The sequence below is a fragment of the Cucurbita moschata genome, unplaced genomic scaffold, assembly GCF_002738365.1.
Source record: "Cucurbita moschata cultivar Rifu unplaced genomic scaffold, Cmos_1.0 Cmo_Scf00007, whole genome shotgun sequence".
NCBI lineage: Eukaryota > Viridiplantae > Streptophyta > Magnoliopsida > Cucurbitales > Cucurbitaceae > Cucurbita > Cucurbita moschata.
Window position 1 is genome coordinate 1,176,195 of NW_019268523.1, and position 19,290 is coordinate 1,195,484.

Below are 19,290 nucleotides of genomic sequence, written 5' to 3' on the forward strand. Positions count from 1 at the left end.
TTTAAATGGGCTGCTGTGTGTTGAACTTGAATGGACCCGCTAATTTTAAATGGGCTGGTGTTGGTTGAACTTGAATGGGCCCTCTGATTTGTAAATGGGCTTCTGAGGATTGTACTTGAATGGGCCCGCTGATTTGTCAATGGGCTGGTGCGAGTTGAACTTGAATGGGCTCGACGGAAATCATCAAAATATCGAAAACCAAAACCGAATTATTTGCAAACCGAAGCCGCCAAACCGGCAGCGGTTCGGTCGGTTTTTCGGTGTTTCCTTACACCAGTAGTTTGTAGAACAAAAAAAGAGGAATATACTAAGATACGAGATGAAGGAAGAACGTGAAGAGAAAGGCGATGCGCCGCGTGATTGGGGAGCAGCCAAATGTAACCAAAGGCCAAATTTGTATACAAAAGGCCGCCTTTGGTCACCGCCAACCGGGGGCGGGCGCTGTCTCTTTGACCAGCGAAGAGGAACAGAACAAATATCGAATAGCTGAAACAAAAAACTAAAACACCCCTTTCCCACCAAATTGTTGTCTCTCCAAGCAATCAATTTCAAAGAAAACCAAGGAATTCGCTGTGAAACCTGAAGAACGCACCTACCCACTTCCGTTTTCACATCGTTTTTCGCTGTTCTTGCTGTTGCTCTACACGATTCGCCTCGTCGGAACGGCACCCATCGTTCTCGGCGATATCATTTGGTTCACCGACTTCTTAGATTCATCAATGCGTTCCTGAGTTCTGTATCTTGATTTGCTTTGCCTTCCTTGTTTGTTTGATTCAGATAAGGGAGGCCATGGATGCGAATAGTTCGCGATTTCAGTCGTTTGGTCAAACTGAGATTAACTGGGACAAGTATTTTCATCTTCCCTTTCCTTTACTCTGCCTTTCTTTTTCTTTCTTCTCGTTCCATTCCATGTATCTACTGTATTTGCATATATTTCTGTACTTCGATTTGGAAACTTCTCTCAGCTATTGCTTTGAATGATATAGGTGGCTGACTCGCTCCAATATTAATTGACCATTCTGGCTTTGTTGTTTGTTCCCCTTATGCATGACTTTGATGCATCCGTACATTTTAGAGTTATTGAGTGCTCTATTTCGGTTCTTGATGATATATAAGAGAAGAAATATCGAGGGAAGGTGAAAGTTTGTAATTGTGTGTGTGTGAGTAAGATGATCCATAGTAGGGGGGGGGAAACCTCGTGATATGATCTGTGGATTAAATTTGAAACGTCTTCTCAAACTTGAATTAACCTGGGGTTTAAGATAGAACTTGAAATTTGGGATGATTCTGGCTTTGAGATACTCATTGCAATTTGATGCTTTAACCTGTTTGTGAAAATGAAGAACAGGTTTGGCTGTTCTCTCAGTAGTCACAACTAGTCAACTAGATGCTATTTTTTAGTCTCTGGTGGTGCTCGTGCTTTTGAAACGTTTAAGTACTTTGCTTGTATAGTATACACTGGCTTGTTATTCTTGAAAAGTGAGATTGTTACTAGTAGATATTGTCCTCTTTGAGTTTTCTCTTTCGGGCTTCCCCTCAAGGTTTTTAAAACGCATTCCACACTCTTATAAAGATGCTTCGTTCTCCTCTCCAATCGATGTGGGATCTCACAATCCATCCCCTTTTGGGGCCAGCGTCCTCGCTGGCACTCGTTCCCTTCTTTAATCGATGTGGGACCCCCCAATTCACCCCTTTCAGGGCACAATGTCCTTGCTAGCACACTGCCTCGTGTCCACCCCCTTCGGAACTCAATCTCTTCGTTGGCACATTCCCTAGTGTCTAACTCTGATACCATTTATAACAGCTCAAAGAGAACCATATCTGCAAGCGGTGGGCTTGGGCTTGGGCTGTTACAAATGTATCTGAAATGTATCTCAGTTTGCAATATTTGTGCCCTTCTTTCTCAACATTCAGTGCATTATAATTTACCTGCTGGATACTTGTTGCATTTATACATTAGCAATTTAGCAAAATTGTAAGTTTTGCATCTGAGCATGTTGAGACTAAAAAGTTGCAATATCTTGTATGATACTTTGTTTATCAATCCTGCTACATCTTGCAGGCTTGATAAAGCAAAATTTTATGGCATCGGAGCTGGTCTCTTTACCGGGATTACAGTCGCACTGTACCCTGTTTCCGTTGTAAAAACAAGGATGCAGGTTGCTGTAAAGGATTCTGCAGAGAAAAACGCGGCGTCTGTCGTTAAAGGCTTACTTAAGAATGATGGGGTTCCTGGTCTTTACAGAGGGTTTGGCACAGTAATCACTGGTGCAATTCCTGCAAGGATTATCTTTCTTACCGCTTTGGAGACGACCAAAGTGGGAGCCTTTAAAATGGTTGAGCCATTTAAATTATCTGAACCCTCACAGGCTGCTATAGCAAACGGGTTAGCTGGCATGACTGCATCCCTTTTCTCTCAAGCTGTTTTTGTTCCAATTGATGTGGTATGTAGGCTTGTTTTAGTTTTTGTTAAATTTTGGTTTTTGTTCATCTATTGTTCACTTAAAAGCTTAAATATTGATTCCACTCAGATTAGTCAAAAGCTAATGGTTCAAGGATACTCGGGTAATGCAAGATATAATGGGGGCTTAGATGTTGCTCGTAAACTGATAAAGTCCGATGGCATCCGGGGATTGTATAAAGGTTTTGGGTTATCTGTTATAACCTACTCTCCATCTAGTGCTGTATGGTGGGCAAGTTATGGTGCAAGTCAACGCATCATCTGGAGGTGAGACGTGGTAATTTTCCTTCATTTGTGTTTCTTATAAGGATGTGGAAACCTCTCTCTAGTAGATGTGTTTTAAAACTTTAAGGGGAAACCCAGAAGAGAAAGTTGTCCAAACAGGACAATATTTACATACCAAATAGTGTGAGATTTTACATTGGTTGGAGAGAGGAACGAAACATTCCTTATAAGGATGTGGACAACCTTTCCCTGGTAGATGTGTTCTAAAACTTTGAGGGGAAACTTAGAAGGGAAAGTCCAAAGAGGACAATATTTGCTAACGGTGGGCTTAGGCTGTTACAAATGATATCAGAGCCAGATATCGGGCATTGTACCAGCAAGGATGATGGGCTCCCAAGGGAGGTGAAGTGTGAGATCCCATATTGGTTAGAGAGGGGAACGAAACATTACTTCTAAGGGTGTGGAAACCTCTCTTAGTAGATGCGTTTTAAAACTTTGAGGGAAATCCCAAAGAGGACAATATCTGCTAGCAGTGGATTTGGGCTGTTACCAATAGTATCAGAGCCAAGCACCGGGTGATGTGCTAGCAAAGATGTTGGGCCTCCAAGAGGGGTGGATTGTGAGATCCCACGTTGGTTGGAGAGGGGAAGGAAGCATTCCTTATAAAGGTGTGGAAACCTCCCCCTAGTAGATGCGTTTTAAAACCTTGAGAGGAAGCATAGAAGGGAAAGTCCAAAAAAGAAAATATCTAGCGGTGGGCGTGTGCGTTCATTTACATTGTCCTTGATTATATACCTTGGTTCTAGTTTTCTTGTTGGTTACTGTGTTTTGAACTATTGTGGCAAAAAGATGCAATATGCAATAGGAATTTTCCAACATTTATCTGATCTGAGGTTGAAATTTATAACATTGAAGGTTCTTAGGCCAAAACTCAGCTTCTGAGAGCTTTGCTCCAAGCCATACCCAACTTATTTCAGTGCAAGCTGGGGGTGGAATAATCGCAGGTGCAACAGCTTCCTGCATTACAACACCATTGGACACCATAAAGACTCGCTTACAGGTTACTTACTCCCAAACAAAATGTGTGTTATATTGCTGGTACTGCATTCGAGTTTTATAGTTTGATGGGGTATGGAGGTGTTCATAGGTGATGGGCGATAAAGGGAAGACAGCAAGACAAATTGTTGAAAGCTTAATCGCAGAGGATGGATGGAAAGGTTTCTACAGGGGGCTGGGTCCTCGGTTCTTCAGCATGTCAGCCTGGGGAACCTCCATGATATTGGCTTACGAGTACTTAAGTAAGGCCTTCATATCCTTATCTGTTGTATTTGTGAAAACTTTTCCCCTTCATCATCTTTCTGATTGGATGTTGTTCTGCAAAATTTAGAGCGCTTGTGTTCAAATGATGAACAGAGTTGAGCTCATCAAAGATTTTTAGAGGCAAGGCGGCGGCGGCGGCCAACATTTTTTACCCCTCACAACGAGGCCAGGTTCAATTGCAGAGGGGAATAGCTCCTAATTTTTTTAGACATATATTTTGTATTATTATTTCATCACAATAAACTCTGCTCAAATACACAATGTAAGCTTACAATTCTCGCATTTGTATTTTGACTAACAAATATTATTCTTCATTAATCATTTTTATTAAAGTTTTTTTTTTTCTGTTGTTGTTGTATGGATCCACGTTATGAATGTGAAGATTAGTTAACGCTTCACAACAAAAGCATGATTTACTTCACTATCTCAATAATTAATCTTTTATTATTATTATTATTATTTTAAACTTTTAATTAGTTTTGTTTCAGTTCTTGTTAAAAATGGTTTAAAAAATAAAATTGTGAAAAGAAAATTATCCCTTGAAAAAGGGTCACACAAACATGCTTCCCTCCCTTCCCTCTCCTATATAAGCTGAGAGAGATTTTGAATTATGTTAACACAGAGCTTTGAAGAACAACAATAATGGCGGAGAAGAAGGGTGGACGAGTAGTCGTGATTCCATTTCCAGCACAAGGCCACGTTAACCCTCTGATGCACATTTCCAAAGGGTTGGCAAAGCAAGGCATCAAAATCACGATGATCAACACAGATTTCATTCACAGTAAGCTACTGGAAGCCATGGGCCAAAACATGGACCAAATCCTTGGCCCAAACGTTGAGCTCTTGGGTCTCCCTGATGGGTTTCCTCTCCACGAAAACAGAGACGACATACACAAGCTGTTTGTGGATATAATGGACAATTTAAAGCCACAGTTTGAGAAATTGCTTGCCAAGATGAACACTGACCACGACGGCGGTCTTGCTTGTGCCATTGTCGATATGTCGATGGGTTGGGTTCTCGAAATCGCTGCCAGTTTGGGCGTGAAAGGAGCCATTTTCACGCCTTTCACAGCCGCTCACTCTGTTTTGAATCTCAGCCTTAACGAACTTATTGAAAGTGGCATCATAACCCCAGAAGGGACTCCGGTAGAAGAAAAGACAATCGAATTGGAATCACTGGGAACTCCCTCAATGATCCACACTAGTGACCTTCCTTGGCGGTGCGTTCCATTGAAGAACTCGCAAAAGATTTTGTTCGATCACTTAGTTAGAGTGCAGCGAGGGTGCCATTACGCGAAATGGTACATTTTAATACTGCCTCACGTACTGGAGCCACAAGTGGTTTCGCTAAACCCCAAGCTTTTAACAATCGGCCCACTCATTGCGACGGAGGCAGGGCAGTTATGGAAAGAAGACGACTCCTGCATCCGTTGGCTGGACCAGCAACCGGCAGGGTCGGTTGTGTACATGGCATTTGGGAGCAGCACCGACTTCAACCAGGAACAGTTTGAGGAGATCGCGATGGGGATGGAGCTTACGGAGCGACCGTTCATGTGGGTGGTGCGGCAGGGAACAGAGCACCAACTTCCAGCGGGTTTTAAGGGGGGAAAAGGGAAAATAGTGAGTTGGGTGTCGCAGCAAAAGGTGCTAAACCACCCTTCTGTAGGGATATTTATGAGCCACTGTGGGTGGAACTCTGTAATCGAAGGGGTGAGTAGTGGGTTGCCGTTCCTTTGTTGGCCGTACGTGGGAGACCATTTTCTGAACATGAAATACGTTACTGAGATTTGGAAGGTGGGAATTGGGTTTGAAAGGGAAGTGAATGGGGTTGTAAGTCGTTGGGAAATCAAGAAGAAAGTGGAGTTAGTGGGAGGGGATGAAGAGATGAAAGATCGAAGCAGAGTTCTTGCGGAGGAAATACGAAGGTGTTGGGAAGGGGCTGATGCTCCTTCTGCCCTCAACTTCGATCGACTTGTTAAATGGGCGAAGCAAGAAGATGACGATGTTGCTGTTTAGCTCTGCCGCCGCCGCCGCCGCCGCTTCTCACTCCTTTTTCTTTCATTCTATGATATCTCAAATTACTTTGTCCTGCTATTGCATGCAACCAATAATTAATCCTTCTTTAATAATATGACCAAATTATTATACTTTCATTTGGAAGTATGAGAAAAAAACGATTGTTGGAGTGAGAGCCATCCTCTGAGTTGCTGTTGGGCCGCCAGGAAGCAGCCTGTTGTCCTTCCACCGATGGAAGCGGGGGGTGACGCTGTTCTGTGAAACCAGCCTCACGCAGTGTCCCCCAAACTCCAGTGGCGGTGAACTCCGGGCCTTTGCCCGAAGCCCAAGGCCCGACTACCAACTTGGAATGGGCAGGCCAGCATTTAATTCTTCTAGGCCCAAACTCAGCGGACGGCCCCATTCTTCAACCATCTTATTGCCCCCGTTTGGGTCACAAGCCCACACTAACGAGCTCGGCGATCATGAAGGATTCAAATGCGGCCTATAAACAAGGTGATTAATTCCAACTTTACCAATGTGGGATTAACAACTGTGGGTGTCTCTCTTTTTTGAGATGATACCACGCATTATAACTCCTCAAATGGTTTAAATTTCAATCAAATTTTGAGGGCGTTTTAAGCCTTCCTACAAAATACAAACTTTTAACTTCTTTTTGGAGTCGAATGCATCTTAGTAAATATATATTATGTTATACGAGACGATCAAAATACAATATTTACTTGTATTTGGATTAATACACGTTGAAAAAAAAATCAAATTCTCCATGTTATAATCAAGTAAATAAATTTAAAATTATCCTTAATAATTTGTTGATGTTTTCCCTTGTTCAAACTCAACTCGACATCATCTAAAAATTGTTTCTCCCAATAATCCTTAATAAATCTTTGTTCGAATGTCATAAATTGGAAGGCATCATAAAACATGTTTTTGATAAGCGAATCATGATTTTTGGTGAAGATGCATCCAACAAAACACATGTTTTTAATGCCCTCCAACTTATAACTTTATGACTGTGATGCTTGTAAAAAATACCCGTAAACAAATGAACAATGTTTTTTTCAGCAAACTTAAGAAGCAAATTACCTTTGATTTTCATAGCATTCAATGCCCATATTGAAGCAGTCTACATTTATTGATAGTTTTTGAAAGAAAGGTCAAACAGTTCAAGAAAATCAAATGTTAAGAGGTGAAAACAGGGCATCAGAAAGTCATTAGTACCAACAGTCTCGGAAGGCTGAAGGGCAGCAGCAGCATCACAGGCAGCAAAGTCAGATGAATTGGTGGCAGAGGGCATTGTGCAACTTTCTGTACTTGAAGAACAGGTCCAACTTCAAAGAATGAGCAAAATTAGTGTCAAAGGAATCTTGGACATGATAGAAAATAAATTGAAGAAAACACATCCACTAACTTTGTCGGCAAAGGTGAGTAATCTTCCTCGTACAAACAAACAGCCCCCACACACCTGGAAGGAACATTTATTATAATATTCATGCAGAAAATATTAGGATTGGACATGGTCTGGGATTTGTTTCATCAATCCAGAGTTATTCCATCCGACTGTCTCTTTGACAATGATATGATATCAGCTTTCCTCTCACATCACCAAATCATGAGTTCAATCAGATACTGACATTGACATAGTTAGCTGCTTTCAGTCAAACAACCAATCAGAATCTTTCCCACAGAAAAGAACCTTTTACAAATAATGACAATAATAATATATTTAGGAATGCAAGAAGAATATCTTCTTCTTGTCCTTTATTCCTTCAATAAATGTGTTCCCTTTTGGCACTTGGGAAACAGTCAATGTTTGTGTTTCCCAATAAATGAACAAGTGATGGTGAAGGTGGACACAAGCTTACACGTGACCAATGAAAAGGAAAGAAAATAAACAGAAAAATACAAAGAAAGGGAGATTTTAAAGCCATAACTTTAACCTTTTTGATTATTCTATTCGCTTGGTCTTCTTGATGCAAACTTCCATACTGATTTCCCCAGTTCTTTGAAATAATAAACCTATAAAAAGTGGCACAGTAGAAGAAAAACTGCAAAGCATGACTAATAAGCTTACCAATAAATTGGCAGGCTAGTTTCTCTAATTTATGTATTAAAACGATATGCAATATCCATACCCAACACATCATCCTCTCTGAATCGTTCGCTTCAGAACGACTTGTTCACCTGAGATATTCATGCAAATTTACAAGATACATGATACCACTATGTACTTCATCAAAATAAGCAACGGTTTGGCCTTGATTCGACAAAAGAACGAATGGCCTCAATTATCAGAGCTGCTAAGATATGAACCTATTCTTGTATCCTCTTTCTTCTACAGTACCACATCATGTCAATGCCAGAGATTGTAGTCAAAAAGTAGGGGCAGGATATGGTTTGTATGTAGATGACCAGGGAATTAGCTGTGGGGGACCAATTAACTAATTACTACAGTGAAAGGCATTGTACACCCTCGGGAAGATGATTAGGAATGGGGTGTGCAGTGACATATCTTTGGGGATATGATTTTGAAGAAGCATTTCCAGAGAGTTCTACTTGACGAATGTGAAACCTTGCAAAACGATTAATGACAGAAAATCGTTCCAACTCTTGACATTCAACCATCAAGTCCACCATGGAGGCTGTCCTGTCCAATCTGCACGGCAAGTGCCATAACTCAGAAGATTATAAATGATGTTTTGTAGGTTGCAAACTGCATATTTCTATTCTTCTAGCAATTATTAGAAGATTTTAAGCACGATTATTACAATGAATCTAGATGTATAAGTAAAAAACGACTAAAAGCTTTGTGAAAACAAAACCGTATGTCCATACCTTTGCAAGTCACTTTCCAGTTTCCTGGCTCGGGCGTAGAATCTTTCCACAGTAGTCTCTATGTGCTTATCGCCAGTACGTTTTACAGTTTCACGTTCCTCAGACACTCTGAAAGTTATCCACAGAAAGTTTTTACAAAAGCTGCCCAAAAACTAATTAAATCTTTCATGTAATTTACACATTCGAGCTAATTAATCCAAAGAAATAAAGTGAAAAGGAATAAGATTATACTCTGCTTCTAAATAAAAATAAGAGCACAGAAAATGTTATTTATACAAACGCAAAGTAATGACATGATGTTCTACTCCTACTTTCACAATAGGGAAAATCAAAATGTAAACAGTTGCTAGCAACAAGTATGGAAAGGACACATACACATTTCTGTTATCAAGTGTTGAGACATGAAAATCATTTCTTTGACCACACATCAGGCTGCATGTATCCCCTAATGACGCTCTTAAGATAAAGTATATCACGCTATCATGGAAGGAAGAGGCATCTGCTGAGAGAATGGATGATGGTGCAGGACAAACTAACTGCTGTAACAGCCGTGTTGTCGTTATAAGCCTTCTCTTCGATCGAAGCATCACATATCCATCTTCAACCATCTCAACTTCATTTACCATCTGAAATTTAAAGGAGAAAAAAATAGGTCAGCAACTTCTTATTTAAAATTTTAAACAAAGTTTTTGATCTTTTAGTTTTAATGGGAATACTTTTTCTGGCAGCCGGTTTGTGGTTTCTGCCCAGTCTTGTTCTGCCACACTGCAAGCAACATATTCTAGACATTAACAACAACCAGACTAACACATGGTCTTAGATAAAATAAATATTGATTGTAAAAAGAGAAGATCATTTCAACTAAAAGTCAAGATTAAAAGAAATATCCCCTTTTTACTTTGATCGCTAAATACCTGATATTCACAATCCTTTGAGAACCTTGGACTTCTAGATGCCATGGTTGAAACTCAGATGAGTCAAATTTACGTTTTTTAGGTCTCAACGTGTCCGCAGTTTTAACAGTGACAATAGAAGGCAATTCGTAAGGGCCTGTTATGTCAGTTGGCACCGAGGTTGCAGCAGCAGCCAACCAAACTCCACCACTCTGATTAACATCTGCAGAATCCGTTCCATCCAGAGTTGACAGTTTGCAAAAATTTTCCGAAGGCTTCGAGAGAGAGAAGTTTCCACCAGGTTGCTTTGGAAGCAGCTCATTGTAAATTGAAGGCAGCTGCCCATTTCTGAACTTAAACCAGGAAGACGCAGAAAGTGGATTCATCTGAGAATTTTCTTCATCGTTACCTTCCATATTTTTTCTATTAAACTCATTCACAGCCTCACTTTGGCCGTCTGAAGTAAAACCCCTTGAACATGCATTTGGTGGATTCTCAGACAAAGATGTCACATTATAATCTTCTCTTCCTCCTCTTGCAAACAGGTTTAGCATTTTTCTATTTTCGGATGGCAATGAGTTGATCTCGTATGCAAAACCTTGTCCATGCTTCCCATCTTCTCTTGTTAAATTCTCTTTTGACATAATATTTACCTGTTGCGCATCTTGAACTCCCTTTGGCTCAGTCTCCACATTCTTCATTGGTTGAACTTTTTGAAGCGAGTTTTGTTGACCAACAACATGAGGCAATTTAGAAAAGTTATCAAATGGAAAATCTCTTTCAGAGGTGGTTAAATTTTTTTCCTCCATTTGTACTCTATTTAGATCTTGCTGATGTGCATGGGCCAGTAATAAGCTAGAGGGAAACGCATTTGTACTAGTAATCTTCCTTGCCACTCCATCAGCCAGTAAAGTATTATATACATCCGACTTAGTCCTCTGCTCTGGTACCTCATCCTTATGGTCATAATTCAGTGAATTTGTAGGAATCATGTCAGATTCCAGTAATTGGAGTCCACATTTTTTAGAAGATTGATTGTTGAATCCCAGTGGAGCCAATGAAGTTGCATTATGTTGCTGGCTTGTGTTATTTAACCAAACATTTTGCTGCCTTGTCAACAACCCACCCTGTTGGTCTATTCTTGACATAGATAAAGGCTGAGAGAGAGGCAGGGCCTCAAAAACCGGATACTGTTTTCCACTCATATTCCTGTCGATGTGTCGAGATGTATCATGAGAGGAAGATAGGCCATATTGTGGATATCTAGAAGCAGTACTTGGCAATGAACCCTGTGGAGACAAACGTGCTGCAAGTGCACCAGAAACGAATTGCCCTTGATTTTCATCTGTTACAAAATGGGGCGGCAGGAATAATGAAGTAGCAGCTTCTGCCTCTCCCAAACAATGCGAATTTTCATCCCAATGCACATTTTGTGATGACTCATCTGGAGGCATAGACTGAATAGGAGATGGGGGAGCTAAGTCAGAAATAACCGGACTTGTATCCGGATTGCTTGATAATTGAGGTAGGCCTCGAGATGAAGATATCTTATTTGAATATGATAGCTGTTGAGATGGATGAAGCAATCTCATAGGAAATCCTTGAGATGTAGACTGATTGTGATTTTGAGAAACAGATGGATCTGGAAACACTGCCTGAGACATCATAGACAAAGGACTAGACCCAATAGAGCCATAATGGGGGATGGCACTATTTTCCTTAGAATGGTCGACATTTTGAAGATGCCCATTCACATTTTCACTGCAAAAGTTCATGGATATAAAGTTATGAGTACATATTTAAAATAAAATGAAAGTATGATAACACTTGTTCAAGCAATAATGAAGAGACCAACAACATATAGGTTAAATAAAAAGCTTTGGCTCAATGATTCAACCTCCCAGGTGGAGTTGACATTGTCTTTTCTTAACATAACTACCTTGTTTGTTTGTATGGAGTTTGGCCATTTGAGCCCGTTGGTTTGCCGAAATTGGTAGATGCATCCAGATGGCCCCTAGGAGTACCATCTGAAGAATTTAAATTTCTCTGGAAACCAGTTAACTGTCCCTGTAAAGATAAATAATTGCACGCAACATTAGGAAGGTCACAATACAATAATTGAAATATAGATTGGGATAACAAACCACCTTCTCCAATTTCACAGCGTCGGAAGAAACATCAAGAAATGACTGCTGAAAATGACCCTGCCCTTGAGAGCTTAATTGTTTCAACATGTAGTGATCACGGGAGTTACTTTTCAGCAGAAGCTTGTCAATAAATGAGTCACCTGCTTTATCAAAAGAATTTGTAGAACATTAGAATCATCGCTTATCTGACTATTCTTTTTTCTCATGACGTCATTTTCCTAGCTGTTCATGGAGATGTTAACAAGCTTCATATTTTCAAGGTGCCTAAGATCATTATGATCCCTTCGATTGTGTGGGACTTCATTGACTAGTTTTGCAAGATAATGGCATGGACAATAGTTTTAATCGATGCAACTATATCTCAATCAAACACTACCAAATGATTAATCCTACCTTGTGGTTTCCCATGTGGTCGATTAACATTATCATGAGAAGCTGTTATCTGCTGATGTGGTCTGTCATATTCAGGTTGCTCATACAACTGACTTGCCAAGCTCTTGTTTAAGTGCTCGTGTGGTTGAACATGTTGAGATTGGTCACCAAGTCGCTTTTGAGCACTCGTAGTGTCTAACCATTCACCAGCTTTTCCAGAAGGATTTTGATTTAGTTTATGGGAGTCTTCTGGACAAAGATGTTCTGTTTGCTCAAAAGATGGTTGGATGCCTGATTGCTGAAACCCAGGAAAGCTAGAACTCATACTAGAATCGTTGAAGTTTGCATATGGCCTTGAACTTGATGCACTTTGCATGCTGTTTTCGTACCATGCTGATTGCTCCTTTTTACTATCCACTATGTTTGAATGCTGATTTTCAGTTGACAGTTCTGTATTCTGAAAAGTCAATCCACTCCATTCCTCCTGTATCCCAGTATCGCTACTAGAAGCCTCGGCTACAGCTGACTGCATGAGAGCACTCCAACTCCCACTATGAATAGAAGGAAGTGCATTTGAATAATCTGAATGTACTGGGTTATTTTCAAAACTTCCATTGCTGACATTTGTACATTTTCCCAAAGAAGTGTCCCACATATTTTGATCCATATTATATAAAATTTTTTGTTCAATCGGATCCAGGGGAACAAAATACTGAGATGCATCCAGTTGGGTGACTTTTTGCTGTGTGGTACCAAGCCAACCAGTTCCATCTTGCTCTCCTTGAAATTCAGGAAACGATCCATTTGTTTGTGAATAATTCTTCTGCTGGATGATATCTGATCTCATTCTGGCATCCAAACCTTGATTTGGAATTTGGTCAAATAAATTTTTCCCTTCAAAGCCTTGTTTGAATCTGCCCGTTTGGCCTGCAGAAACAGTATTTATATTACCCATAGAGGAGCTACTGAAAGCTACAGGCTGCAAAGTAGGCTTCATGCAATGACCACTAGCCTTTGTCAACAAACTGCAAGAATCACGATCCATTCCCTGGAGCTGAGAATATTGACCCATGCTACCTCCTCCACTGTAGTTAGGAGATCTATTATTAGATTCATCAAGCTGCTGTGGAACCAACACTGTTGAGTGAAAAGATTGGCCTTTCTCGGGCGAAAACATTAGTTGGTTGTATACTCCTTGCGCTACAGAAGATGCACCTAGATATGTCCTGTTCATGAACATTTCTGATGAATCAGAGAGAGATGTTCCATTAATAAAGGATGGATATTGACCCCCTGTAGACTGTCTAGGGAAAGCAGAGATCTGATTTTGAGAACCCTGCTGCCTTGCATCACCAAATTGCTGAAGTTGCTGCTGCTGCCTATGAATATCTTGCATCTGCTTGAACATCATTTGCTGCTGCTGTAACTGCACGTCATTATATGTAGACTGCTGCATCGATTGAAGTTGAGAAGTGTCTAATTGTTGCTGACCCCTCACAAGCTGCTGCGATCCTCCGAGAAAGTTGAAGTCAGTTGACGATTCAGTTATTTCAGACCTCTCAGAATTAGTTGTCAGGGTTGGACTGTCTACTGGTGCATATTCTTGATGTGATTTTAGGACGGACAAGCCTCTCAGCATCAAGACATGTGGATCATAGCTAGTCGTTTCACCCAGGAATGCTTGCTGAGAGTGCTCTGTTTGGAAATTTTGCCCTCCAAACATATAGCCATTCGTATTCAATGGTTGGCCTTCCAAGGTGTCACTGCAGAAACCAGGTCTTGAAGCCAGTGGTGCAAAGTTTCTGCCTAATGACACAGTCAAATTTTCTCTCGGGTATCCTCCCACAGAATCTGCAAATCAAAACCTTATACGGTCAAAGCAGCCATGGTTGTTTCAAATACACTAAACGAACCCAGCATCGATATATCGAGTGAGGAAGGAGTAAAGACAAGAATGACAAGAAAGATTTATACTATTAGAACTATCAAGAGAAAGGTAGAGACCATTGGGGTACCTTGTAGAGTAATGTTACAGTTTTTTCGCATTGAAACTTGGATGATCACGTGCAGTTTTCTAACATGATGATCTCAAATGAACATAAACAGATCGCCATTCAAGACATGCAATTGAAGGCAGCGCTTATCTAATTTTTATTATCTGGAGTCCTGTAACTGTCTTCTACTTCATGACCAGGAATGCTTAAAGCTACAGCCACCAAATGCATCGAAGTCCTAATGCCCAACAAGTAGAGGAAAAATCACTATAAGATTAAATCAAGTAAACACACTAGTAAGAAACTTGACCCGAATTTGAAAGAAGGTCAGTATCCATTTGAGCAGCGTCCTAAACGCATTTGAATGCACGTTCTTCTTCGGTAAAAGAAAACTTGAAGATAAACACGCTTAGTGATCTAGAAGTCGCAGAAAATCCCAAATAAGAAGGGACAAGCAACCACGCAGTGACACATGATTAACGAAACTCCACAGGTATAACAAAAAAAAAAATAATCGAAGCTAACACCACTTGCAGAAAAAACAAATCATGAATTGCAGAGAAATCCCGTGGAGAATAAATTATGCAGCCAAATCCTAGTGCTTCAAAACCAAGACCCGAAAATTTAGCTCAAGAACCCTAAAATTGGCGCGCATCTCCAGTGACGAACATCATAAACCCCCAATAAGTGAACAAAATCAAAAGCCGCCAACAAAGTATAACAATTCGTTAGCTAATTTCAAAGAGGAACCATATAGTCTTCACAATTAGATTAATTTAGGAGAAGAAAATAAACGAAAACCCACAAGGCAAAGCGAGCTAAGGAACACAGTGGCGAGCTGGGAGGTGTGATCTGAGCAACAGAATTATAACTACGCAAAAACTTAGGTGCCGGAGAATTCTGTTCTTGGAAGAGTATCCAAATGGCCACAATTGAAGGCCCGGAACTTTCTTGCCTCTCTATCTCTCCTTTGAGCTGAGATTGCAGTTCTTCATCAACAATCAAAACCCACGACAATTTCCAATGTCCCTACCTCTCTCTCTCTCTCTCTCTCTCTCTCTAATCTCTCCCTATCTCTCTCTGTAGCTCCAAGCTTTCTCTCACTGAAAACTCTCTCTCTCTCTCTCTCTCCAAACATTTCTCAAGTGCTGCAGAAAGAGTGAGAAACTGGTCTCTACAGACATCAAAGCCGAAGATAAAGCGATGAAAACAGTAAATTAGGCATTAAAATAATGCTAATTAACATTATGTTTTCAACAAACTCGGTTGCAAAAATGCCGCTTTAGGTTCGACACCCGAAGCTCTGGTTCGTTTTTAGCCTCGGACTCCCAAAACCAGGTCAGGCTCTCCTCAAATTTCCCCATTACATCTGAACCGTTCATTTTTTTTATTTTACATCCCAGTCAAAGTCTTTTCTTTTTCTAAATTTAATTTAATTTTTATTCCCAATTTAGTCCACATAGACATAATGTAAAAATTTAATCACCCGTCACATTATAATAATTGAAATTTAGTTTCTATTATTTCGTCAAATCAATTCACTAATCGAGTTGGCTACATCCATCCTGTACTATATATGCGTAGAAATTTAATTGATAATTTCAAACGTCATTATATTTATTTTTAGTTAAAAGACATTTTTCAAACAAACAAATATGAATATATATAAAATATTTACGTCTTAATCTATATGGTTAATTAATGCGTGATAATATAATTCACTTTATTATTAATCTCTTCCTATGTTGTTGTAATTTTAATTATTTTCATTCAGTGTCAATATAAATATACCTATTAAATAAATACTTTTGGTTAGAAAAAAAAATTTAGTAAAAGGAAGGTTAGACTATTAAAATAAATTATTATTATTATTATTTTCTTTCTGAAATTTAGTTAAAGCGTTAATATGGGTATTTACAAAATAGCATAATTTTAATATATTTTTTTAAATGTAATTTAAAATTTTATTACATTTAAACTCAAATATTTAAAATTTAAAAGATGAGATTTTAAAAATAGATATTTTAAAGAAATTCATATTAAATATACAATTTTTTACTTAAATAATAATAATAAGTAGAGAGAATGGTAGTTGGAGAATGGAGCCACTTTTGGGCGTGGGATCGAAACCTGGAAGACGAGTCAATTTTTTACCGCCATGCATCTCCACGCGTCTTTCACGGCGCGTATTCACCGTTAATGTCCTTTTTGCCCTTCCATTTCTTCTCCTCTCACTGAATTTACAAATTTAACCCTGCTGTTTTTAATTTGTTAATTTCTTCAAAGTATCTGGATTTCTTGTTTTTTCACTGTTAAATACATTAAATTATAAATTTAGTCTATATAATTTTAAATTTACGTATATTTAATAATTAAAATATTGTTTAAATTTTTAAAATTTAACCGATTTATATTATATATTTAGAATTGAATTTGATCGTAAACTTTCAATTTTATATTGTGTGACTTTGTAATTTTGTTTTTAATATTGATACAATAATGAGTTGTGGTAAAAAAAATGGCTCCAAAAGCGAGGGAGTAAATGCAGTTTAAAGAACAGTTGGGAGCTTGCATTTATGAGGCTGGATATTTTTACCGCCGTCCGTTTTTACTATTGATCTACCCAACAAAATATGGATTATTTTTATGTTTGAATTGTTACTGTAAATAAATAATTTATTAGATTTGTATGGTTTGAAATGAAATGTATGATTTATAAGGAAATAATAGGCGGTGGGTTTTAAAATTTTGAATTTCAAACCAAATTCGTAGGCCCTACATGTTTTATCGTTATTTGATAGTAATCTCGTGTTTCTTTTTCAATGTCGAATATAGACCAAATTCAATCGGACCCAACTTTCAACTACATTCCATTGTAGTTGCCAAATTTACACGTTTTATCACCACTACCTTTCCATATAATACCTACGAGATTAGTCTCGATAACGTTTCTATACCTATTTTGACCACTATAGTCTGTGTGTAGCTCAAATTAGCCTCTAGTTTATAACCTATGGTCGGAAGAAAGTTGATAGGGTCAGGTTGACTCAATCCATGTTTATTTTGTTAAAATATTAAAAAAATATAAATCCGATTTTTGTTTAAATATAAATATTTTATTCATAAGAAAAGGATTTATAAAATAGAATAAATAAATAAATAAATAAATGTGATCGATTATATTTATAAAATAAATTAAACAGGCCAAATTCCCGCGAAAAAAATGGAGAAACGAACCAANCATCAACAATCAAAACCCACGACAATTTCCAATGTCCCTACCTCTCTCTCTCTCTCTCTCTCTCTCTCTAATCTCTCCCTATCTCTCTCTGTAGCTCCAAGCTTTCTCTCACTGAAAACTCTCTCTCTCTCTCTCTCTCCAAACATTTCTCAAGTGCTGCAGAAAGAGTGAGAAACTGGTCTCTACAGACATCAAAGCCGAAGATAAAGCGATGAAAACAGTAAATTAGGCATTAAAATAATGCTAATTAACATTATGTTTTCAACAAACTCGGTTGCAAAAATGCCGCTTTAGGTTCGACACCCGAAGCTCTGGTTCGTTTTTAGCCTCGGACTCCCAAAACCAGGTCAGGCTCTCCTCAAATTTCCCCATTACATCTGAACCGTTCATTTTTTTTATTTTACATCCCAGTCAAAGTCTTTTCTTTTTCTAAATTTAATTTAATTTTTATTCCCAATTTAGTCCACATAGACATAATGTAAAAATTTAATCACCCGTCACATTATAATAATTGAAATTTAGTTTCTATTATTTCGTCAAATCAATTCACTAATCGAGTTGGCTACATCCATCCTGTACTATATATGCGTAGAAATTTAATTGATAATTTCAAACGTCATTATATTTATTTTTAGTTAAAAGACATTTTTCAAACAAACAAATATGAATATATATAAAATATTTACGTCTTAATCTATATGGTTAATTAATGCGTGATAATATAATTCACTTTATTATTAATCTCTTCCTATGTTGTTGTAATTTTAATTATTTTCATTCAGTGTCAATATAAATATACCTATTAAATAAATACTTTTGGTTAGAAAAAAAAATTTAGTAAAAGGAAGGTTAGACTATTAAAATAAATTATTATTATTATTATTTTCTTTCTGAAATTTAGTTAAAGCGTTAATATGGGTATTTACAAAATAGCATAATTTTAATATATTTTTTTAAATGTAATTTAAAATTTTATTACATTTAAACTCAAATATTTAAAATTTAAAAGATGAGATTTTAAAAATAGATATTTTAAAGAAATTCATATTAAATATACAATTTTTTACTTAAATAATAATAATAAGTAGAGAGAATGGTAGTTGGAGAATGGAGCCACTTTTGGGCGTGGGATCGAAACCTGGAAGACGAGTCAATTTTTTACCGCCATGCATCTCCACGCGTCTTTCACGGCGCGTATTCACCGTTAATGTCCTTTTTGCCCTTCCATTTCTTCTCCTCTCACTGAATTTACAAATTTAACCCTGCTGTTTTTAATTTGTTAATTTCTTCAAAGTATCTGGATTTCTTGTTTTTTCACTGTTAAATACATTAAATTATAAATTTAGTCTATATAATTTTAAATTTACGTATATTTAATAATTAAAATATTGTTTAAATTTTTAAAATTTAACCGATTTATATTATATATTTAGAATTGAATTTGATCGTAAACTTTCAATTTTATATTGTGTGACTTTGTAATTTTGTTTTTAATATTGATACAATAATGAGTTGTGGTAAAAAAAATGGCTCCAAAAGCGAGGGAGTAAATGCAGTTTAAAGAACAGTTGGGAGCTTGCATTTATGAGGCTGGATATTTTTACCGCCGTCCGTTTTTACTATTGATCTACCCAACAAAATATGGATTATTTTTATGTTTGAATTGTTACTGTAAATAAATAATTTATTAGATTTGTATGGTTTGAAATGAAATGTATGATTTATAAGGAAATAATAGGCGGTGGGTTTTAAAATTTTGAATTTCAAACCAAATTCGTAGGCCCTA

General features: G+C 37.9%; 3 protein-coding genes across 5 annotated transcripts; 2 read left to right on the forward strand and 1 right to left on the reverse strand.

Annotated features, from left to right (window-relative positions):
- Positions 1-330: 330 nt before the first annotated feature.
- Positions 331-4,320, forward strand: LOC111445664 (solute carrier family 25 member 44-like). Of its 2 annotated transcripts, XM_023084187.1 has the most exons (6): positions 335-848; positions 2,063-2,444; positions 2,532-2,728; positions 3,602-3,746; positions 3,834-3,984; positions 4,074-4,320. In XM_023084187.1, exons 1-6 carry the CDS (start codon positions 790-792, stop codon positions 4,103-4,105), a joined length of 966 nt encoding a protein of 321 aa, XP_022939955.1. In that variant the 5' UTR covers positions 335-789; the 3' UTR covers positions 4,106-4,320. The 2 variants fall into 2 exon arrangements, with proteins under 2 accessions (XP_022939956.1, XP_022939955.1); XM_023084188.1 differs by lacking the exon at positions 4,074-4,320 and having other exon boundaries at positions 331-848; positions 3,824-3,978.
- A 223-nt stretch (positions 4,321-4,543) lies between these two features.
- LOC111445126 (UDP-glycosyltransferase 83A1-like) lies at positions 4,544-6,022 on the forward strand. Its single transcript, XM_023083359.1, has one exon. It carries the CDS (start codon positions 4,649-4,651, stop codon positions 6,020-6,022), a length of 1,374 nt encoding a protein of 457 aa, XP_022939127.1. The 5' UTR covers positions 4,544-4,648.
- A 2,146-nt stretch (positions 6,023-8,168) lies between these two features.
- LOC111444907 lies at positions 8,169-15,477 on the reverse strand. Of its 2 annotated transcripts, XM_023083038.1 has the most exons (11): positions 15,069-15,477; positions 14,285-14,501; positions 12,531-14,120; positions 12,291-12,500; positions 11,898-12,037; positions 11,690-11,817; positions 9,772-11,511; positions 9,574-9,622; positions 9,233-9,483; positions 8,858-8,965; positions 8,172-8,678 (listed from the first exon to the last, which is right to left on the reverse strand). In XM_023083038.1, the coding sequence occupies exons 2-11, from the start codon at positions 14,313-14,315 to the stop codon at positions 8,471-8,473; spliced, it is 4,455 nt and encodes a 1,484-aa protein (XP_022938806.1). In that variant the 5' UTR covers positions 14,316-14,501; positions 15,069-15,477; the 3' UTR covers positions 8,172-8,470. The 2 variants fall into 2 exon arrangements, with proteins under 2 accessions (XP_022938805.1, XP_022938806.1); XM_023083037.1 differs by having other exon boundaries at positions 8,169-8,678; positions 12,291-14,120; positions 15,069-15,476.
- Between the last annotated feature and the right edge of the window lie 3,813 nt (positions 15,478-19,290).